This window comes from Scomber japonicus, chromosome 6 (genome assembly GCF_027409825.1).
Source record: "Scomber japonicus isolate fScoJap1 chromosome 6, fScoJap1.pri, whole genome shotgun sequence".
Classification (NCBI taxonomy): Eukaryota; Metazoa; Chordata; class Actinopteri; order Scombriformes; family Scombridae; genus Scomber; species Scomber japonicus.
Window position 1 is genome coordinate 40,102,947 of NC_070583.1, and position 23,958 is coordinate 40,126,904.

Consider the following 23,958-nt stretch of genomic DNA (forward strand, 5'->3'; position numbering starts at 1 on the left):
CAACACTGAATCACCTGTCCAACACGTCCAACACTGACTCACCTGTCCAACACATCCCCACGGACTCACCTGTCCAACACGTCCACACTGACTCACCTGTCCAATCCTCCTCTAGGACCTCCGGGGGTTGTCGGAGATACGGGAGACGAAGGACCTGAAGGCCTCAGTTATGGTGGAGAGCCAGGTACCTCATCTGTCCCCACCTGTCTTCACAAGTCCTCACCTCACCTGTCCTCACCTCACCTGTCCTGACCGGTCCTCACCTCACCCGTCCTCACCTCACCTGTCCTCACCTGTCCTCACCTCACCTGTCTTCACCTGTCCTCACCTCACCTGTCTTCAGCTGTCCTCACCTGTCCTCACCTCACCTGTCTTCACCTGTCCTCACCTCACCTGTCTTCAGCTGTCCTCACCAGTCCTCACCTCACCTGTCCTCACCTGTCCTCACCTGTCCTCACCTCACCTGTCCTCACCTGTCCTCACCGGTCCTCACCGGTCCTCACCTGTCCTCACCTCACCTGTCCTCACCTGTCCTCACCTGTCCTCACCGGTCCTCACCTGTCCTCACCTCACCTGTCTCCAACACGTTAAAATACAACACGTTAAAGTAGCTGTATGTAACAAATATATTCCAAGTAATCATAAAATGGCCCTAAAATGTAACCAGACATTAAGGAATCATGTTAATTTCAAACACTGATATCACTGACAGTAGTAGTCCAGCCAGAATATTCACATTTGAAAAGCTCAGTTGCAGCCCTCAAGTAATGTTTATGTTGTCATTCTGTGTTTTGGCCTGATGCGCCACCCACCACCTAGCTACCAATCACCAAGTCAGTACCGATGCTCCACCCACCACCTAGCTACCAATCACCAAGTCAGTACTGATGCTCCACCCACCACCTATCTACCAATCACCAAGTCAGTACTGATGCTCCACCCACCACCTAGCTACCAATCACCAAGTCAGTACTGATGCTCCACCCACCACCTAGCTACCAATCACCAAGTCAGTACTGATGCTCCACCCACCACCTAGCTACCAATCACCAAGTCAGTACTGATGCTCCACCCACCACCTATCTACCAATCACCAAGTCAGTACTGATGCTCCACCCACCACCTAGCTACCAATCACCAAGTCAGTACTGATGCTCCACCCACCACCTAGCTACCAATCACCAAGTCAGTACTGATGCTCCACCCACCACCTAGCTACCTTTCACCAAGTCAGTACTGATGCTCCACCCACCACCACCTAGCTACCAATCACCAAGTCAGTAGTGTTTCAGCATCCAGGTTGCCAGGTGCCACTGAGCTGCAGCTAGGAACACTGCAGATAATGTCTGATGTTACAAAACCAAAAAACCTCATTATGACTCTCAAATCCGTCGTGACAATTTGAGAAACAAAACCAGGGTATGTATAGGAGATGCCTTTGAAACATGGAGACGGCTGGAGACGGTTACAGCGTCATACAGCACTCAGCTGCACCCGCTGATACGGAGGTGGATATGCAGGATCACGTCCAACAACTGGCAACCCGCGTGAAGTAGACTCTGGCAGGGAGGGGGCGAGGAGAGACCGCTCTCTCCAGTGTTTTGAACATGGGCCACAGTACCATTTCTAAACACTTGGTGTCAGAGTTACATACTTCAACTTTAAAATTTGAGGTTAAAAATTGTAAAAGAAGAAAACTAACTTTTCATTAAAGGGTTAAAATGTGAATATCAGACGAGCAGCTGATCTTTATCTTATAGGCTCTTAAATAACGTGTAACCATAGAAACCTCGGTCCTGTGCATACAGGCTCTCCGGGGCTACCAGGTTCTCCTGGATTGAGGGGACCAGCTGGAGACTCTGATGTTGGGTCTTCTGGACCCGTCGGCTTCCCAGGGCCACTGGGTTCACAGGGACCTAAAGGGGTCCCTGGCCCCCCTGGCAACGATGGATTACCAGGTGAACTCATCAAGGATCATCTCATGCCTGAACTTGTTCAGAGTCTCTTTCTTTCATTTTATTACATTTAATTCAAACATCTGTTATTTCCTGTCCAGGTGTCCTCGGTCTGCCTGGAGGCCCCGGGCCCCGGGGCCAGAGAGGACATGATGGGGCACCGGGAACAGCTGGTCCCCAAGGACGCACACCGGTCTCATGCGATAAAGGAAAGCCTGGTGCCAGGGGGCTCTTTGGCCCCCAAGGACCCATTGGACCCCCAGGTAAAGTCTGTCTTCTAAAGGTGTTCCTAGTTTACAGAAACAAACTGAAGCAGATTTCACTTCATCTGAGACATTTTGTTCTTGCTCAGGATTTCTGGGGGAAAAGGGGGACCTGGGTGAGGTTGGCCCTGTGGGTTTTGGCCCTAAAGGCGCTACTGGTAAACCCGGCTCTCCAGGGCTTCCTGGGCACCCGGGACTTCAGGGCCCTGTTGGCTCCATCGGAGACTCTGGACTACCAGGTTCAGGTGGTGGGAAAGGTTAGTACTACACAGTACTACACACTACTACACAGTACTACACAGTACTACACAGTACTACATAATACTACACACACTACTACACAGTACTACACACTACTACACAGTACTACATAATACTACACACAGTACTACACACTACTACACATTACTACACAGTACTACACACTACTACATAATACTACACACAGTACTACACAGTACTACATAATACTACACACAGTACTACACAGTACTACACATTACTACACAGTACTACACAGTACTACACACTACTACACAGTACTACACAGTACTACACATTACTACACAGTACTACACAGTACTACACACTACTACACAGTACTACACAGTACTACACAGTACTACATAGTATTACACACAGTACTACACACTACTACACAGTACTACATAGTATTACACACAGTACTACACACTACTACACAGTACTACATAGTATTACACACAGTACTAGGCAAGGCAAGGCAAGGCAGTTTTATTTATATAGCGCATTTCATACACAATGGCAATTCAATGTGCTTTACATAAAACAGAAAAACATGTAATTTGAGAAACTTAAAACATACAATTAAACCCCCCCCCCACCCCCCCCATAATAAAAACAAAGTACAGAAAAATAGAAAGACATAAATAAAATGATTGCAGCATAAAATAATAAATTAGCTTTAAAATCATTAAAAGGACATAGAGTGCAAATGAAAGATTAAAATGTAAAGTGCTTTAGAAGAGCTCAATCATAAGCTCAGGAGAAGAGAAATGTTTTTAACCTGGATTTAAAAGTGTTCACTGTTGGGGCTGATTTCAGTTCTGCTGGTAGTTTGTTCCAGTTGTGTGCAGCATAACAGCTAAAAGCTGCTTCACCATGTTTAGTTTGAACTCTGGGCTCAACTATCTGACCTGAGTCAGTAGATCTCAGAGCTCTACTGGGTTTATATTCTACTAACATGTCATTCATGTATTCTGGACCTAAACCATTCAGTGATTACATTCTACATTAGAGTTCTGCAGAATTTGACCCAAGGGCAGCATATATAGACTGAACAGTAGGGGTCCAAGAACTGACCCCTGAGGAACTCCACATGTCATAGCCACTCGATCAGATTCATAACTTCCAATGGTCACTACACATTACTACACATTACTACACAGTACTACATAATACTACACACAGTACTACACAGTACTACACATTACTACACATTACTACACAGTACTACACTACTACACAGTACTACACAGTACTACATAGTATTACACACAGAACTACACAGTACTACACATTACTACACAGTACTACACTACTACAGAGTACTACACAGTACTACATAGTATTACGCTGTACTCACTGTGTGTTCCAGGTCTGATGGGGCCTCTGGGCAGGGACGGGGGTCCAGGGGCCCCAGGATGGACTGGGGCTCCTGGAGTTCCAGGGCAGAGAGGGGAGAGAGGGTTCAGTGGACGGGATGGAGCTCCAGGATGTGAAGGCCTTAAAGGAGCCAAAGGTAAACCCTGAGTGGAGCCGGTTACTGTGTTTCCATGGTTACAGCAGGTTAGTATAGTGTTACTACTCTGTGTTTCCATGGTTACAGCAGGTTAGTATAGTGTTACTACTCTGTGTTCCCATAGTTACAGCAGGTTAGTATAGTGTTACTACTCTGTGTTTCCATGGTTACAGCAGGTTAGTATAGTATTACTACTCTGTGTTTCCATGGTTACAGCAGGTTAGTATAGTATTACTACTCTGTGTTTCCATGGTTACAGCAGGTTAGTATAGTGTTACTACTGTGTTTCCATGGTTACAGCAGGTTAGTATAGTATTACTACTCTGTGTTTCCATGGTTACAGCAGGTTAGTATAGTGTTACTACTCTGTGTTTCCATAGTTACAGCCGGTTAGTATAGTGTTACTACTCTGTGTTTCCATGGTTACAGCAGGTTAGTATAGTATTACTACTCTGTGTTTCCATGGTTACAGCAGGTTAGTATAGTATTGCTACTCTGTGTTTCCATGGTTACAGCAGGTTAGTATAGTATTGCTACTCTGTGTTTCCATAGTTACAGCAGGTTAGTATAGTATTACTACTCTGTGTTTCCATGGTTACAGCAGGTTAGTATAGTATTACTACTCTGTGTTTCCGTAGTTACAGCAGGTTAGTATAGTGTTACTACTCTGTGTTTCCATAGTTACAGCAGGTTAGTATAGTATTACTACTCTGTGTTTCCTAGGTTACAGCAGGTTAGTATAGTATTACTACTCTGTGTTTCCATGGTTACAGCAGGTTAGTATAGTATTACTACTCTGTGTTTCCATGGTTACAGCAGGTTAGTATAGTATTACTACTCTGTGTTTCCATGGTTACAGCAGGTTAGTATAGTCTTACTACTCTGTGTTTCCATGGTTACAGCAGGTTAGTATAGTATTACTACTCTGTGTTTCCATGGTTACAGCAGGTTAGTATAGTGTTACTACTCTGTGTTTCCATGGTTACAGCAGGTTAGTATAGTGTTACTACTCTGTGTTTCCATGGTTACAGCAGGTTAGTATAGTATTACTACTCTGTGTTTCCATGGTTACAGCAGGTTAGTATAGTATTACTACTCTGTGTTTCCATGGTTACAGCAGGTTAGTATAGTGTTACTACTCTGTGTTTCCATGGTTACAGCAGGTTAGTATAGTATTACTACTCTGTGTTTCCATGGTTACAGCAGGTTAGTATAGTATACAGTATACTCTCTGCAGCATGCTGAAGTCTCCATGTGTCCCTGCAGGCTGCAGAGGGGCCCCGGGACCCCCAGGAGACACCCTGTGCATCCCCATCAAAGGCGAGAGAGGAAAACAGGGTCCTTCCGGCCTGAATGGGTTCCCCGGACCTCGAGGTCAGTGCCCCCATGATTCTGTTCTATAAAGGGTTCGGTGCTACATTCAGGTACCGTGCTGCGGTTCTCTAGTATAGAACCACATTCAGATACCGTGCTGCTGTTCTCTAGTATAGAACCACATTCAGATACCGTGCTGCTGTTCTCTAGTATAGAACCACATTCAGATACCGTGCTGCTGTTCTCTAGTATAGAACCACATTCAGGTACCGTGCTGCGGTTCTCTAGTATAGAACCACATTCAGGTACCATGCTGCTGTGTTTCCATGGTTACAGCAGGTTAGTATAGTATTACTACTCTGTGTTTCCATGGTTACAGCAGGTTAGTATAGTATTACTACTCTGTGTTTCCATGGTTACAGCAGGTTAGTATAGTATTACTACTCTGTGTTTCCATGGTTACAGCAGGTTAGTATAGTCTTACTACTCTGTGTTTCCATTGTTACAGCAGGTTAGTATAGTATTACTACTCTGTGTTTCCATGGTTACAGCAGGTTAGTATAGTATTACTACTCTGTGTTTCCATGGTTACAGCAGGTTAGTATAGTGTTACTACTCTGTGTTTCCATGGTGGTGTCTATTGACCCTAATTTCCCAGGATGTTCTGATGTGGCTCCTGCAGTGTGAAGCTTTCCAACATCAAGCCGCTGCTGTCTTTGCAGGAAGTAAAGGTGTGCGCGGTGCTGATGGTAAGCCAGGGTATCCGGGCACCTGCGGGCCCCTAGGCAGCATTGGACCCCCAGGACCCCCTGGGCCCTGTGGCAAGCCAGGACTTCCAGGACCACCTGGACGTCCAGGAGCTCCAGGACTTATTGGCTTCCCCGGAGAGACAGGAGATCAAGTAAGATCACATGAAGGAGTCTAAGGCCCGTCTGTAACCCATCACATGACCTCCTCTCCCCCCCTTTACCCTCCTCCTTAAAGTAAGCACTAACCCTAACCCTGAACCACAGTGACCCCTCCCCCCTTACCCTCCTTCTTAAAGTAAGCACTAACCCTAACCCTGAACCACAGTGACCCCTCCCCCCTTTAACCTCCTTCTTAAAGTAAGCACTAACCCTAACCCTGAACTACAGTGACCCCCCCCCCCCCCCCTTAAAGTAAGCACTAACCCTAACCCTGAACTACAGTGAAACGCTGTTACAGAAACTGAGCAGAAAGTTTTTGAAGTCAGTAAAAGTTTAAACATTTTGTCTAAAATAAAAATGTTTTTTCAGTGCACGTAACTGAAAGGGTTAGGGTAGTAAAGGGTTGGGGTAGTAAAGGGTTAGGGTAATATAGGGTTGGGGTAGTAAAGGGTTAGGGTAGTAAAGGGTTAGGGTAGTAAAGGGTTAGGGTAGTAAAGGGTTGGGGTAGTAAAGGGTTAGGGTAATATAGGGTTGGGGTAGTAAAGGGTTAGGGTAATAAAGGGTTAGGGTAGTAAAGGGTTAGGGTAATAAATTGTTAGGGTAGTAAAGGGTTAGGGTAATAAAGGGTTGGGGTAGTAAAGGGTTGGGGTAGTAAAGGGTTAGGGTAATAAAGGGTTAGGGTAATAAAGGGTTAGGGTAGTAAAGGGTTGGGGTAGTAAAGGGTTGGGGTAGTAAAGGGTTAGGGTAATCAAGGGTTAAGTTAGTAAAGGGTTAGGGGTAATAAAGGGTTAGGGTAATAAAGGGTTGGGGTAATAAAGGGTTAGGGTAGTAAAGGGTTAGGGTAATAAAGGGTTAGGGTAGTAAAGGGTTGGGGTAATAAAGGGTTAGGGTAATAAAGGGTTAGGGTAGTAAAGGGTTAGGGTAGTAAAAGGTTGGGGTAATAAAGGGTTAGGGTAATAAAGGGTTGGGGTAATAAAGGGGTAGGGTAATAAAGGGTTGGGGTAATAAAGGGTTAGGGTAGTAAAGGGTTAGGGTAGTAAAGGGTTAGGGTAATAAAGGGTTAGGGTAGTAAAGGGTTAGGGTAGTAAAGGATTGGGGTAGTAAAGGGTTGGGGTAGTAAAGGGTTGGGGTAATAAAGGGTTAGGGTAGTAAAGGGTTAGGGTAATAAATGGTTGGGGTAGTAAAGGGTTAGGGTAGTAAAGGGTTAGGGTAATAAATGGTTGGGGTAGTAAAGGGTTAGGGTAGTAAAGGATTGGGGTAATAAAGGGTTGGGGTAGTAAAGGGTTGGGGTAATAAAGGGTTAGGGTAATAAAGGGTTAGGGTAATAAAGGGGTAGGGTAGTAAAGGGTTGGGGTAGTAAAGGGTTAGGGTAATAAAGGGTTAGGGGTAACAGAACATTAACCACTGAGGGTAATATCTCACATCAGTCTGAGAACATCCTGAACTGGACAGACAGGAAATGAAAGAAATGTGTTTTGGAGTAACGTTCGAACTAAAGGAAGACGACGTGTTTGAAGCATCACGTATTCAATCATTAAATCTGAATCTTTAACCTCATTAACTTTTAGACACCAGCGTTACCTAACCCTAGCCTCACCCTAACCCTAGCCTAGCCCTAGCCTAGCCCTAGCCTAACCCTAACCCTAGCCTAACCCTAGCCTAAACCTAGCCTCACCCTAGCCTACCCCTAGCCTAGCCCTAGCCCTAGCCTAACCCTAGCCCTAACCCTACCGCGTCTGCTTCTCTTGTGGTTTTGTCATCAGTTGAAAGACCCTGTGTAAATACGGAGACTCTAAATGTCCTTTTTAGGAAGCTGTCAGACTGTGTCCTGTAGTCTGTTTAGAGTAGAGCTTCTTCTTTTCCCCCCGACAGACAAACACTCACTCAGAACATGTTTTTAGATGAAATGTGTACATTTTTACTGACTTCAAAGACATTTTGTTCCATCTCAGTGCAGATTTGTGGGTTTGGTGTCAGGAAATCACCAAACAGGTACAGACACTGACAGAGAGACCCTAACCCTAACCCTGAGATGAAGCTTTAACTTTCATGTTTAGGGTTTAATTGATTGTAAATGTCTGTGGCTGCAGGGGGACCTGGGATGTCCCGGTCAGCCGGGTAAGCCTGGCCACCCAGGATGTCCTGGACTCAAAGGTGAGACAGAAACATTATTTTCAGCATCTGTCCAGGATGGAGACACTGATGCTTTGCTCTCGCTGCTGTAAACTTTCTGTTTGTGCTTCAGGTGATAAAGGAGAGTCAGTGGGTTGTACTGGTCCACCTGGAGACAAGGGGCCTCGTGGAGACTCTGGACCCTCAGGTGACTTTCTGGGTCTGGTTCTGCAGCAGTAAGAGAGTTTGGTCTCTTTTAGAAACAGATGTGATGATGAATGCTGTTTGTTTCTGTTTCCTCTCTCAGGTCCAGTTGGACCTCGGGGGGATCCAGGACGCCCAGGTTTCATTGGGGCTCCGGGGCAGAAAGGTTGCAAAGGAGATCCAGGCCACCAGGGAGAAACAGGATCAGCAGGTATAGACTCCCACCTGGATTTCTATTTACAAAGTTGTGCAAAATAAACTATTTTACAAGGTCCTAACAAGACAATCAGAGAATTACAAGATGCAGAAGAAAGAGCTGGGCCAGGGTGTTATGTCTGGACCACCAGCAGCAAACACTCTCTAGGTTTAACCCATGGAACCAGCCGATTTTATGGAGACACCTAAACTCATACTCTAAAGATCCTGCAGGCACAGACCACACACTCTCACACAAACATGGGCACACTTGGCGGCAGTGAGGGTATCTTTAGGTGGTGCAGTTTTAAAGGGTTCTTGGACAATAGGTGATCTATTCTTGAAGAGTCGTTCAACTTGCGGTCAAAGTGCAAAGATCAGCTGTGATCCAGGGTGCAGAGGTGTTCTCAGCATCATGCACTACAACATGACATATAACTGGTGAGTGATTTCTAGCGCCACATAGTGGACACAGGAAGTGTTAGTTAACCCCATCAAACATTGTTCCTGGGTGCCGGTACATTTACAAGCCCGCTGTGTGCGACTGTGTCATGGCCCAACATGCACGTACTGCTATTGCTATTATTAATTCCAAATCTAACCCTGTCTGTCTCTCTGCCTGTCTGTCTGCCCATCAGGTGTGGTGGGCCCCCCAGGTCCCAGAGGTCGACCAGGTCCTGCAGGTGTTCCTGGTGAGGCCGGTGCTGATGGTCCTCCAGGGGAACAGGGCTGCCCGGGACTCAAAGGTGAGAGTAGACTTAGAGCAAGTCCTGCTCATTAGCTCAGCATGGTACAGAAAAACACTTCAGCTGCACCTGAAGGTTAGAGTGACCGGACACGTGGTCAGATCTCAGGTTGACACCACGTGCAGACACTGTATCCTCGCTGCTAGCTACATCTTTTACTGATAAACTGCTCTGAGAAGAATGTTGAATGACAAATCATTCGGTCTGGGTGTTGAACCACTGTAACACACAACTAAGATTAAACTTTACATTCCAGCGAGGTAAAACCAGTAGTAATAAAAGTAAAAGGAGGGTAATACTGAGGGCCTAGCAGTTTCATTTATCTCCAGAAGATCAGAAGCATTCTTAGGTAGTCTAGTTTATTGTCGATAGAGCGGTGGTAGAGCTGCGGACTAAGGATAGCCTTTAGCCGAGCTTGCTAGCCTGCTCGCGTGCCATGCTTCTGCATCCTCTCGCACCACTTTCATCCCCCAGGCAGTAGGGTTAGGGTTAGGGGCGATGCCGAGCTGTTGCGGCCTGGTGCCTGGAATAGGCTGAGGCAATCCAGATTCTTAAAAGTATTGCATAACCTCCTATGTCTCCATTGTTTTACCATATATCACACAGAATATGTAGAAGCACATTTGACTACCGTTTATCACATTGGTCACTTTTTAAAAAAATGCAGTGTGGAGGGTAATGAGCTCAACTCTGCGGTCGGACTCATATGACTATGGTATTGCTGTAATGTGGTTGTCATCACAGCCCCAGGCTGCTATCAGCAAAATCACATGGAAGTCAGAACTGGTAATTACCAAACTAATTCTCTTTCCTTATGTTCCAAACATTTTTTTTTAAGAGTTTAAGTTTTAATCTTCTTTTAATGCTGCTATTGGTTACCTGGAAACACACATTCTGTGTAATAGCCATAAATCCGTGCTACAAAATGCAAAACTAGATGTTTCTTCTTTGTTTCATGGTGATGTTAGATTACAGCAACAGCAAACGCCACAGTGAACCCTAACCTTAACCCTGGAAACACACCTGGTAGGCCTAACCCCATCTAACAAAGACAACATGTACTCCTACCACACAAAGGTTCAAGAACTATACACATGTACATATTTTACACATTAAACTTTAAAGCAAATCCATATATATGTATATATATATATATATATATATATATATATATTTCAATATGGCATTTTGATGCTAAAACAAAACATCACTTTATGTCATACATACCTTGACATTATGCTTTTACAGCTGATTCATGGCTAGAAACCAAGCTGTTGGTTTAATCTAGTATCACCATTAAATTAAGAAGTGTTTTAATTGTCATTGTGCTACTGTGGACAACATGTTGGTGAATCCCTGAGCATAAAAAGAATATGTGCACAATAAATATATTATATATATATATATATATATATATATATATATATGTTAAGGCACAGTATGCAGTACTTATGAAGTAGAAACATCATTATGCATCTTTAGATATATTTCCACATAAACACAATAAACAATAAATCTACTTTTACCTCGTTACACCAAATGTAATTACATCCCATTACATTATTATTGCCTCTATTATCAGAATAGTACCTCACTATTGCTTTGTTATAACCCAACCATGTTTCATAGTTACTACATGCTGAAGGTTATTGTTGGAGCTGAACCTAAAGTTAAAGAGTAGGATCTAGAACTGCTCTATGTGAAAAGTGCCTTGAGATTATATATATATGCTATATAATAGATGCTGCTATATAAATAATAACTTTATACTAATAACTTTAATACTGTTCCAGGTTGTTTAGTATATATTTTACATTGTGGACATTTCTGAGTATCAAGAGATGATTTTGTTGCACCAGGTCCTCCTGGACCACTGGGACTTCATGGACTGGATGGACTGAAAGGAGTGAAAGGAGACATGGGCACTAGAGGTCACACTTACAAATTTACATCTCACTTATCGAAGATACATTTTAGACTTTAAGACTTGTATTTTGTCGAGTCATCAGTATTACAGAAACCCTCAAAATGTCCATCTGCCTGTCTCTTTAGGTCTAGGTGTTCAAGGTACTCAAGGGTGCCAAGGTATTCCAGGGGATAAGGGACCTCCAGGCCCTCCAGGCCCTTGTGGTTCATCCCAGCCTGGGCCTCCAGGACCTAATGGCCCCCTAGGACCCAAAGGTCTGTAGCAGTGCAGTTCTCAGCAGGTTCCAGATGCAAATGACCTGTTAATGAAGATTTGTGCTCTTAACATGTTGTTGCAGGACCACCAGGTGAATGTGGACCTCTAGGTAATCCAGGCCCAGACTGTAAAGACCCAATCCAAGGGCCTCCTGGAGAACATGGTTGCCCTGGACCAGATGGAGAGCCGGGTCAGTTTTTAGTTTAGTGTGTTAAATGGTTTGACAGAGGTGCACAGGTGGTTGAGTGGTTAGGGCGCATGCCATATATGCAGCAAACCCTGGTTCGAGTCACCGCCGGAGGACCCCATGTTATTTCCTGTCTCTCTACTGCTAATAAAGGTGTCAGAGACATCACTGGTTCACCTCTGACCTGGTTCTTGTATTTCAGGGTGCCCTGGTAACATCGGGGAGCCAGGTCTAAATCCTCCCATACCCGGAGATGATGGGGACAATGGGGGCCCAGGGTGCCAAGGGCCAAAGGGAGAAAATGGGTTTCCAGGGGCCACAGGACTGCCAGGCATAGCTGGAAATCCAGGGTTGAAAGGTGAGATTCATATTTCAACTTGTTCCTGCTGACAACGTGCAAGATGCCACCAAGGCTTAGTTGGTCCCGCCAGATGTTAACGTGAGCCAATGTGGGTTTCCATCCAGTGGCTTCAAATGGTCTCTGTGCTGATTTACAGGCCATTTCTATCTAACTGCTGAGGGTTAGGGTAATGAGGTCTCTGTATGTATGTATCCTCTTGAAAATGAGGGTGCTGCATCTCAAGGCACTATCCTAAAAAAAAATTAAAATGGGTGGAAGATCACTTAGGGCCTGATTTACTAAGATCCCAAATAGTGGGTACTAAGTTGCGTGCCCACTGCAATAGATTGCGCATTTCGTTTGCGTGTGTTTTGCGGGTCATCTACTAAGAATAACTGCGTAAATGAAAACAGGTGCAACAGCAGTATTTAAATGAGGGTTTTGTGTCTGAATTACCAGAAAAAGCGACATATGGGAGATTATTAGTGACAAAGTCATGCCTCCGTCTTCTCCTCTCCACAGTGACAGCAGTCACTGGTTAATACCTGTCCTTCAAATGTATGATTTATAGACGCAGTTAGCATCAGAAAAATTACCTTCAGCTTTGGTAAATCGCGTGTGCTCAATAAAATATTTACATTTTCTCCTCCCTGTATTTTGCACACTTGGGTTAAAACGCCCCATATTACATATTCATTAACGTACTAAATGGACAGCGCGTACTACCTTGCACAACCTCAGTGCACCGCGTTAGTAGATCAGCTTGCATGTCTGATGAAGATACACCATTAAGGCCACTCACTCAACCCGTTCTAAGGAATGTGTAAAAGGGGGCAGCTCAATGGACTGGCTGGCGTGGGACTCAGAGCAGGGTTCAGATGCAGCACCACCCCAGCATCACCTGGCAAAAAGGAGCTCTCCCATTCTTTTAGCCAACACAATCACTAATAGCAACGCCAATTTGAGAAAAAGCCATTCCAGCCCAACTTCTCAGGGGCTTGACTGGCTCATGCTGTAAGGTTGAAAGCACCACCTCCAAATCTCATGAGGGGATGGCTGGCCTTTGGTAGAAGGGAGTAACCATATGAGCATGTTTAAGAAACTGAGAAATAAGGTTTCAGCAACCATCTGTAGCTTCCGAGGGTCAACACAGGCTGCCTTTAACGCTACCACCATTCTCCTCAAAGTTGAGGGAGGCTTGCCAACATCCAACATTTTCTGGATGTGAACTGGTAACCTCATGATCTCATGACCACCCTTGACCCCCCCTCTCCATAACATTGGAGTTGTACAGTTTGATGGCTCGGGGTAACAAAAGAGTTCCTGAGTCAGTTTGCGCTGCATTTGGGGAGCAGCATCCTGTTCCTGAACTGGCTCACTGAACTCTGATGTTAGATGGCAGTATTACATGTCCAGTCCTGCTTGTTGTCCAGCAGCAGCCCAAGATACTTGTAGGTGCTGACGACCTCAGCCTCCTCCCCCTCAATCTGGACTGTGTGCCTCCGGAAGTCTATGACTAGCTCTTTGGTTTTTGAGGTGTTAAGTTGCAGATGATCTGAGTGGCACCAGAGAGCAAAGTCTCTGACCAGGCTCCTATATTCCTCATGGCTATGCAAGCAGAGCGGTAAAGCCTATGCTGCCACGCTTCCAAAAGAACCCTAACCCAAAAGATGTAGAAAAGATAATGCAGCAGAGAGGGGCCTATACGCGATCGTTACTACTCGCTGGGTAAGCAGACTGATATCAAAACACATATGCTAAACAGACCCAACTCAAATGTCAAGATACACACACTTCTGATACTAAATGAAGGAATCGGGGAGGCCGTGCATGGTCACCGCATCCACATCAGCTGCCTGTGTGGGAGTCCACATGATAGAAAACTTCTCTGGTCTTTCTCTCTGTGTGTGTGTGTGTGTGTGTGTGTGTGTGTGTGTGTGTGTGTGTGTGTGTGTGTGTGTGTGTGTGTGTGTGTGTGTGTGTGTGTGTGTGTGACATCAGGCAAGCGGGGTTCTACAGGCCTGATGGGACTACCTGGGAATCGGGGTCCTGGAGGTTGTCCTGGTCCTGCTGGACCTCCAGGACCGAAGGGATCTGCTGGACCAGTTGGTCCCAAGGGGGAGATGGGCCGAGTCTCTCCCTGCCCAAGATACCCACCTGCACCACAGGGCCCACCTGGCCCCCCTGGCATCCCAGGTCTGCCTGGAAGTGCTGGCCTCCCAGGAGAGAGTGGCCTCATGGGACTCACAGGTGAGAAACGGGGAAAGGACAAGGTCAGAATTGATTTCAGTCGTCCCAGCAAAAAGCTGCTTTACAACCACCAAAGAATCCTGGAACTGCAGTTTGATCATGGGTTACAATGATTAATGATGTGTTTCAGGTAAGAAAGGGGACCAAGGGGCTCTAGGGCAAATTGGCCCCGTGGGGCCACCAGGTCAAGATGGAGACACAGGAAATCCAGGCCTACAGGGGGAGAGTGGAGTCGATGGAGCCAAGGGTGAGTTCTGTTTTACTGGACTTCACTTTGTCTGTTCCTGTTAAGTAATAAACCAGATACAGCGCTGATCCTGACTCCAGGGCCCCTAACCCTAACACTGCATGGAAAAGGTTCTAGATTCTGTCTTACAAAAAACATTTAGAACGAGCAGGTAGCTTTACTACAGAGTGATGTAACCTACTGTAGTTTATCAGCAGGTAGCTTTACTACAGAGTGATGTAACCTACTGTAGTTTATCAGCAGGTAGCTTTACTACAGAGTGATGTAACCTACTGTAGTTTATCAGCAGGTAGCTTTACTACAGAGTGATGTAACCTACTGTAGTTTATCAGCAGGTAGCTTTACTACAGAGTGATGTAACCTACTGTAGTTTATCAGCAGGTAGCTTTACTACAGAGTGATGTAACCTACTGTAGTTTATCAGCAGGTAGCTTTACTACAGAGTGATGTAACCTACTGTAGTTTATCAGCAGGTAGCTTTACTACAGAGTGATGTAACCTACTGTACCACTTGTCCCCCTCATCACTTATTTCTCTCAGGCACCCTGTAATTGCAGAGTTGAGGTTGCAAACCAATGCTTTCTATTTGTGGTTTCTCTATTTCACCACCAGATGCTTTGCGTAAGCATGGTCAGAGCTGCGCTTGTATTTAGTACACGATGAACACAATGTTGATAAATCAGGACCCAGGATCCCAAAGAAACAACTCTCAGGTGATAATAATGTCTGCCACAGTCTTACAGCACAGATATGACTTCCTGGTGCTCTTCGTGTCCAGGTGATCCAGGTGTAATTGGTGACCGCGGACCCCCCGGGCCATCCAGAATCCTAAACACGGGGTTCCTGTTGGTGATGCACAGCCAGTCAAAGACGGTTCCCTCCTGTCCATCAAGTATGGCAACTCTGTGGGTTGGATACAGCCTGCTGTACCTGGAGGGTCAGGAGAAGGCCCACACTCAGGACCTGGGTACAAACTACCACACACACACACACACACACACACGACATCACTATAATACTGCAGTACTTTTACTGTAATACTGCATACTACATCACTATAATACTGCAGTACTTTTACTGTAATACTGCATACTACATCACTATAATACTGCAGTACTTTTACTGTAATACTGCAGTACTTTTACTGTAATACTGCATACTACATCACTATAATACTGCAGTACTTTTACTGTAATACTGCAGTACTTTTACTGTAATACTGCATACTACATCACTCATAATACTGCAGTACTTTTACTGACGTGAAGGATCGGAGTCCAGCTGGGACCAACCAAAGCTATGAGCTGTTGGAAGTGATCATGTTGTCTTGATATTTGTAATGATGATGTAATGATGATGTAATGATGATGTAATGATGGTATATTCCAGGTCAGGCCGGGTCGTGCATGCGGGTCTTTTGTAATGATGATGTAATGATGATGTAATGATGATGTAATGATGGTATATTCCAGGTCAGGCCGGGTCGTGCATGCGGGTCTTTTCCACCATGCCTTTCTCCTCCTGCAATATGGGAACTTGTTCTTACGCCAGCCGCAACGATAAATCCTACTGGCTGTCGACCACGGCGGCGGTTCCCAGTATACCAGTGGGAGGAGCCTCCATCAAGGAACACATCAGTCGCTGCGTGGTATGTGAAGCCCCCTCCGCCCCCGTCGCTCTGCACAGCCAGACCTCCACCCAACCAAACTGCCCCCCCAACTGGAGGAGCCTGTGGACCGGATACTCCTTCCTGATGGTGGGTATCACAGTCCTTAAAGTACTGCTACTACACCATCACTACTACTACACCATCACTACTGCTACACCATCACTACCGCTACACCATCACTGCCACTACTACACCATCGCTACTGCTACACCATCACTACTACTACACCATCACTGCCACTACACCATCGCTACTGCTACACCATCGCTACTACTACACCATCACTGCCACTACACCATCGCTACTACTACACCATCGCTACTGCTACACCATCACTACTACTACACCATCACTGCCACTACACCATCGCTACTACTACACCATCGCTACTGCTACACCATCACTGCCACTACACCATCGCTACTACTACACCATCACTGCCACTACACCATCGCTACTACTACACCATCGCTACTGCTACACCATCACTACTACTACACCATCACTTCCACTACACCATCGCTACTACTACACCATCGCTACTGCTACACCATCACTGCCACTACACCATCGCTACTACTACACCATCGCTACTGCTACACCATCGCTACTGCTACACCATCACTACTACACCATCACTACTGCTACATCATCACTACTGCTACACCATCACTACAACTACACCATCACTGCTACACCATCACTACTGCTACACCATCGCTACTGCTACACCATCACTACTACTACACCATCACTACTACTACACCATCACTACTGCTACACCATCACTACAACTACACCATCACTACTACACCATCACTACTGCTACACCATCACTGCTACTACACCATCACTACTGCTACACCATCACTGCTACTACACCATCACTACTACACCATCACTACTGCTACACCATCACTGCTACTACACCATCACTACTACACCATCACTACTACTACACCATCACTACTGCTACACCATCGCTACTACTACACCATCACTACTACACCATCACTACTGCTACACCATCACTACTACTACACCATCACTACTACACCATCACTACTGCTACACCATCACTACTACTACACCATCACTACTACACCATCACTACTGCTACACCATCACTACTACACCATCACTACTGGAAGCTGCCAGTACAGTCTGATCTATCAGCCACTGAGCAGCTCAGTGGGGTAAAGGTTTACCTCGGTGGTGGTGGTGAGGGAGGGGCAAGTGCTGCTTCTTCACTTTCCCCACCCAGATTCATCCTGCCGGTCTGGGGAATTAAACCAGCAACCCTCTGGTCAGGGTTAGTTAGGGGTTAGTTAGGGTTAGTTAGGGTTAGGGTTCGCTCTGTAAAATAACACGTCTGGGTTCGGCTCACTTTATGTGATAACCTGTTGAGCGCTATATGAATCACACTGCAGCTGAGAATTTGGCCCGTTTTACAAAGATATGTTAGTGACATGCAGTCTGAGGGTTAGGGTTAGGGGTTAGGGGTTAGGATTACGGTTAGGGTTAGGGGTTAGGGGTTAGGGTTAGTTAGACAGTTTCTTGGAAAGTACAACAATAACACGGATCATCCTGTTTGGATTGCTTACCGTTTTGAATGAGAAGGGGATTTTTGGAGGGCGAGGCTGTGAAAGGACTATATGTACAGCAGTATGTATCAACAGTAGAAAAGACAAAGTGATGATGACATTCCTGTGTGGTTGCAGCATACAGGTGCAGGTGATGAGGGTGGTGGACAGTCTCTGACATCATCAGGAAGCTGCCTGACAGACTTCAGGGCCCAGCCCTTTGTGGAGTGCCAGGGGCCTCGAGGCACCTGCCACTACTTTGCCAACATCTACAGCTTCTGGCTGACCACAGTGGACGGCACGGCCTCGTCCTCCGACATGTCGTCCAGCACGCTGACGGAGGGCCAGCAGCAGAGGAGGAACATCGGGAGGTGTAACGTCTGCATGAGGGAGTGAGGAGCACCTCCTCTTCCTCCTGCAGAGTCCGAGAGGACGGACAGGATGACACTCGTCTGATTCTCTCTGTGAGGAGACACTGTCACACTAATGTTAACCATAATGCTGCCAATCAGTCAATCGATCAATGAGTCGTGTTCAAATCAATAAGAGCACAAACACTAAAACGGTACCATTTCTTTTTGTCTTAATGCTTTGAACCGGGTTGTTTTTCATTTTACATTCCAGTCAGTGTTTGATGAAACTGAGATTTATCAGTAAACCATCTGATCAATAGAGTTATCACACAGAGAGAATTCACTGATATCTTTTCCAAATATTATTAAGTCACAAGGACTTTTACTTTTTAGACCCTGAGTATGAAATTGTAAATATTAAAGTTCATTGAATTATTTCATATTAAGTATTGCTGCAGCTCTGCAAAGCGTTTAAGACTCTTTTATCTCCTAGCTTCGGTTTGTTTCCTGTCTGATTCAGTCTCAATGTTCACCTGTTCTCCACCTGAGCAGCTAAACAGAGGCGCTCTGTCTGCTGGATGTTTGCTAACCAGGTTTTTTATGGTGCGTTAATGACTTTTCAGCCCTGTTTGACAAAATTAGTTTATACATATTTTAATTATTTTTTAAATAATCCACATAAAGTTGTTTTCTGTAGCGTTTAAACAATGTATTTGTCCCTTTACGTGTATGAATATTATCTGAAATGTGGATACACTTCCACTTTTCATTCCAGCAGAGGGCAGTCTTTGTGTCTGTGGTTCAGATCTTTCATCTCATGCTTCATGTCCGCAGGCCTTTTGCTAGAAAAGAGAAAAAGAAATTCACAAATAAAATAAACTTGATTTATCATTGATCAGTAGTTTGCTGAAGTTGGAGTTGCTTCCTTTATGTGACTTCGCCATAACCAATTAACTACCAAAGTGCTCTGAGGAGCTGATATTTGATTTGAATCCTTTCTCCTGTAACAGTTGCCTATTGACGGACCTGTTTCACTTCAAACTGTTGCCAAATTATTCATATTTATTAACTTTTGTTCCTAACAGATGATTGAAAAGTTAGCTTAGTCTCAGCCTCGTTTGTTAGATTGAACCACCAAACCAGCAGACACCTCTCAGTTACTGTGATAACTCCTCAATAAGTCAGATATAACTCAGTAATACCTCATTAATTACTAAAGTCATTAATAATTAATTAATTACTAAAGTCATTAATAATCAATAAGATTTGAAACATTTTGAATCAGTTTCTTGGCTGTCTGGTGGAAACTTGTATCTCCTACTACGGATCAATAAATATGTTGATAGATTGTCTGGATGGCAGTATATTCATTATTAAACAGCCCTCACAGGTCACATCATTAGTCAGCTGATCAGAACCATCAAAATGGAAATTACAGCTGATTGGTCGTTGGCGTGACGATCTGTCCTCATCAGAGCAGACGACAAGTCACCTTTAGCCCCGCCTCCAGCATCGCCCACATCATGACAACTGCACTGAAAACGCATCCTGATTGGTCAGCTGACAGTGGATGCATCCTGATTGGTCAGCTGACAGACAGTGGATGCATCCTGATTGGTCAGCTGACAGACAGTGGATGCATCCTGATTGGTCGGTCAGTATTTCCTGTGAATATGTTTGACATGAACTTTGAAACGTGTTCAGCTCGACTGTTAATGTTCTTTTTCCATGTTTTAAAGTAAAAGCAGAGAGAATACTAAACTGTTCTGTTACTCTGAGTCCAGCATCAAAGCAGAACCAGAACCAGAACAAGAACCAGAACCAGGAGAGTTCTGGTTCAGATGTGAGGAAACATCTGTAAATATGTTTCTTGACTGTCGGGTGTCTTTAAATTGTTGCACAAACCTTCAGAAGAACCTTCGTGGTTCTGCAAGTTTTCTTCTTCGTGGTTTAAGTTTCTCTAAAACAATAAAATCAGCTTTCTCATAACAAATGAAAAACAGAATGAATTGTTCTGATTGGTTGAGGAAACAGCTGACTTCCTGTAGAGACAGACAGTGAAGCTGACGTGGTTCAGTTTCTGGTTCCGGGTTCATGCGTGTCATCTCTCTGTGATTTGTAAATATGTTTTTCGTACTGAACTTGGTCGCTTTATATTTTTACTGTAAATGTCATCAGAGTATTTATTTAGCCTGGAATTCATGTGGTGCTATTTGTTTCATTTGTTCCTTTTTATTTTATTTTGGTAAATGGTTACACACTGACATCCTGCCCCTCTCCCCCCTCCTCCAAAACCAAACCGATGTGTCTCACAGTAACAGCGAGCAAGAACTGATCAGTCAGTACGTTGGATTAGCTGCACTGTGATGTCATATCCTGTGATGTCAGACTTTATTACAAGATCAAACATGTTCCTGATGATTCTGAGATTAAAACATTTCTAATTTCCTTAGAGAAACTACAGATCCCAGAATGCTTTGAATGCAGTGTTTAATACTCAAGATGAAACACTGCCTTTCCTTTTTATTACAATGATACGGTAATGATATATCATATATACAATGATACTGGGAATCAATGAAAAAAGAAAATAAGAACCTAAAAATAAACATTTTAACTATTGAAATGTAAATTGTAAGTGGACAGGGCTCCAGCAGTGCCTGAGGAGGGGCAGAGGGAGGCATATTGTATTTAAATCTGTCGGTGATATTTTAATCTCAGTAGGAGGAAACTTCTCACTAACACTTGTGAAACATTTTACTCTCTGTGGACGAACAACACTTCAATAAATCGCATCAAACTTTCCTTTCTGTGTTTTTATTTGACTTCCAGTGAAAAAAAATCAAGTCAATCTTTTGATTAAAGTTGTCAACAAAACCATGAAGGATTTCAAACTTCATTCCTGAAACTTTCAGATGAAAACCAAAACATTACCTTATTATTATTATTATTATTATTATTATTATTATTATTATTACCTCATCAGTTGATTATTTGAAAGCTGATCTCTATCCTCACATCCAACACAGCATGGATTCACCCTCAGCTGAAACATCTGCAAGCCATTGTCTATAACTCTGTTACAGCAGCTCCCACACCCAACAAAAACTCAGGTCAATTTTATTTAAATAGCAAAAACTCACAACCAAAGTTATAACCTCATCAAAGGTGTTGGAGGCCAGGGTAGTATAACTGAGTGTACCTAAAGTAAACATATATAAGGTGAATAGTCCAAGGACTGGACCCTGAGGAACACCATGTCAAGTCCCCAATCTCATTATTACTGATCAGACTATGAGCTCACAATCACATCAAGCTATTGTCTGTATATCTTTTTCATCTTAAGTTCCTGCCTCTTGTGTATCAGATTAAAGCTGAACACCCCATCCATCCAGCAGTTTGGGTTTCTCTATTTTGCCCAAGAACACTTCCACAGGTGGACTGAAGGACTCAAAATCCATCCATCCGTCCTCTGTCTCTTATCCGGGTAGGATCTTGGTGGCATCAGGCTGAGCAGTGAAACTCAGACCCCCCCACAACCCCTCATCAGCTCCTCCTGGAGGATCCCAAGATGTTCCCAGACCAGCAGAGATATGTAATCCCTCCAGTGTGTTCTGGGTCTCCTCCCAGTTGGACGTAACTGGAACTCCTCTAAAGGGGGGCATCCAAGAGGATCCTGACCAGGAGCCCAAACCACCTCAGCTGGCTCCTTTCCATGTGAAGGAGCAGCGGCTCTACTCATAGCCTCCCCCGGATGTCTGAACTCCTGACCCGGTCTCTAAGGCTGAGGCCAGACTCTCTCTGCTTGGATCCAGCATCTCATTGCTTGGGTCACTACCCAAAGCTGGTGCGCAGAGGTGAGGGTTGGGACGTAGACTGACTGCTGAACTGAGACTTGCACCTTCAGGCTCAGCTCGTTCTACACCAGGACGGTCATCACTGCTGATGCTGCACCCATCCACCTGATGCTGCACCCATCCACCTGATGCTGCACCCGTCCACCTGATGCTGCACCCATCCGCCTGATGCTGCACCCATCCGCCTGATGCTGCGCCCATCCACTTGTCAACCTCACGCTCGATCTGACCCTCACTGTGAAGAAGACCCCCAGATACTTAAACTCCTCCACTTGGGGCAGCAATGCCCCCCAACCCTGAGGGGGCAGTCCACCTTGTTCCAGCAGAGCACCATGGTCTCAGATGTGGAGGTGTTGACTCTCATCCTGACCGCTTCACATTCAGCTGGAAACCATCCCAGAGCCTGTTGGAGGACTTCACCTGTAGAGTCCAACAGAACAACATCAACCGTAAACAGCAGAGAGGTGATTCTGAGGAACCAAACTGGACTCTCTAATCCCCCCGGCTGCACCTTGAGACTCTATCCATGAAGATCACAAACAGAATCAGAGACCAGGGACAGCCCTGATGGAGCCCAACACCCACTGAGACCAGAGGCCTGTACTACGAAGCTGGATTAACCTATCCAGGATATCTCTCCGTTACCTGGGTTGACTTATCCAGATATTCGCAGTCTAGGATAAGCGGTACTACGAAGCTGGATATCAACGCGGTAAATCAACCCAGGGTTTTCCAATCTGGATCTCTGCGCGCTCACATAAAGGGGAGGTGTTTGCAGCGTCTGACCAATCACAAACATGCAGAAACCTTCAACAATATGAAGAATTCAATCACATCATTCAGGCCAAAAGCAACTCTGTTGATGCAGCAAAAGCCAGGAAGGAATGCTGGCAGAAAATTGCAGACTCTGTTAATGTGTAAATTCATGAGATCATACAATATTAATTTATCAGACAATATAAACGGACACTCTGATCACACAATGTCACTTTATTACGGCACAGACGTTTGGGGCAGAGCGCTTCCTCAGTGCCCTTCCTCTCATAAGAGACATTAAGTTAGTTTAATATTCAACATTCAAAATACAAACCTATTATGCGCTTCAACCATTTGAGTGAATGATGTCAAACCAACTGTATAACATACAGAATAATATCCCTCATGTGCCTCAAGGCTTATTTTACAAATATATATTTTCGTCAATTTTTTACAATTACAATAAATAAATACAGTTATTATGCTCCCTGACACTTTGATCTCAGGATGTCAAACCTACAGAATAATATCCCCCACGTGCCTCAATGATTATTTTTTAAATATATATTTTGGTCAATTAAAAAATTGCATCTATCACTAAAAACTCTTTCTCTCCTAAGCGCTCCTCTCGCGATCCGCGCACCAATGTTGACAGGATCTTTTAAGAATGGGCAGGTCATTTTCTAAGAGAGCTGATTGGTCAGGAGGTGGTGCTTTCATACTCACTGATCTCTTATCCAGAACATAACCTGCTCCGGAGCAGGTTAGCCGTTCAGCATCAGTTACCATGGTGATTTACCCCGGTAAGAAGTGAACCAGCTTCGTAGTACGGAAAACCCAGGGTTAACCCTGAAGTTATCTCGATAAGACAAAATCCAGCTTCGTAGTACAGGCCTCTGGTCTGACTTATTGCAGAGAATGTGAGCACAGCTCTCACAGCGGTTGTATAGGGACCCAATGGCTCGCAGCAGAGACCTTGGTACTCCAAACTCCAAGTTCCCCCGAGGGACACGGTCCTAAGCCTTCATCCTGGTCTGCCAGTCCATGGGTACTGTCC

General features: G+C 44.8%; 1 protein-coding gene across 1 annotated transcript in view; it reads left to right on the forward strand.

Annotated features, from left to right (window-relative positions):
- col4a4 (collagen, type IV, alpha 4) overlaps positions 1–18,675 on the forward strand; it is a 42,730-nt gene extending 24,055 nt beyond the window's left edge. The window contains exons 27-46 of the mRNA XM_053320400.1: positions 116–184; positions 1,809–1,958; positions 2,057–2,218; positions 2,308–2,475; positions 3,855–3,998; positions 5,265–5,372; positions 6,035–6,213; positions 8,311–8,374; positions 8,466–8,540; positions 8,640–8,747; positions 9,370–9,477; positions 11,337–11,408; positions 11,530–11,658; positions 11,742–11,849; positions 12,049–12,204; positions 14,188–14,436; positions 14,567–14,683; positions 15,462–15,650; positions 16,156–16,439; positions 18,074–18,675. Coding sequence (XP_053176375.1) covers positions 116–184; positions 1,809–1,958; positions 2,057–2,218; positions 2,308–2,475; positions 3,855–3,998; positions 5,265–5,372; positions 6,035–6,213; positions 8,311–8,374; positions 8,466–8,540; positions 8,640–8,747; positions 9,370–9,477; positions 11,337–11,408; positions 11,530–11,658; positions 11,742–11,849; positions 12,049–12,204; positions 14,188–14,436; positions 14,567–14,683; positions 15,462–15,650; positions 16,156–16,439; positions 18,074–18,331 — 2,897 coding nt within the window. The 3' untranslated portion in view covers positions 18,332–18,675. The remainder of the gene's footprint in view (positions 1–115; positions 185–1,808; positions 1,959–2,056; positions 2,219–2,307; positions 2,476–3,854; positions 3,999–5,264; positions 5,373–6,034; positions 6,214–8,310; positions 8,375–8,465; positions 8,541–8,639; positions 8,748–9,369; positions 9,478–11,336; positions 11,409–11,529; positions 11,659–11,741; positions 11,850–12,048; positions 12,205–14,187; positions 14,437–14,566; positions 14,684–15,461; positions 15,651–16,155; positions 16,440–18,073) is intronic.
- The last annotated feature ends 5,283 nt before the right edge of the window (positions 18,676–23,958 follow it).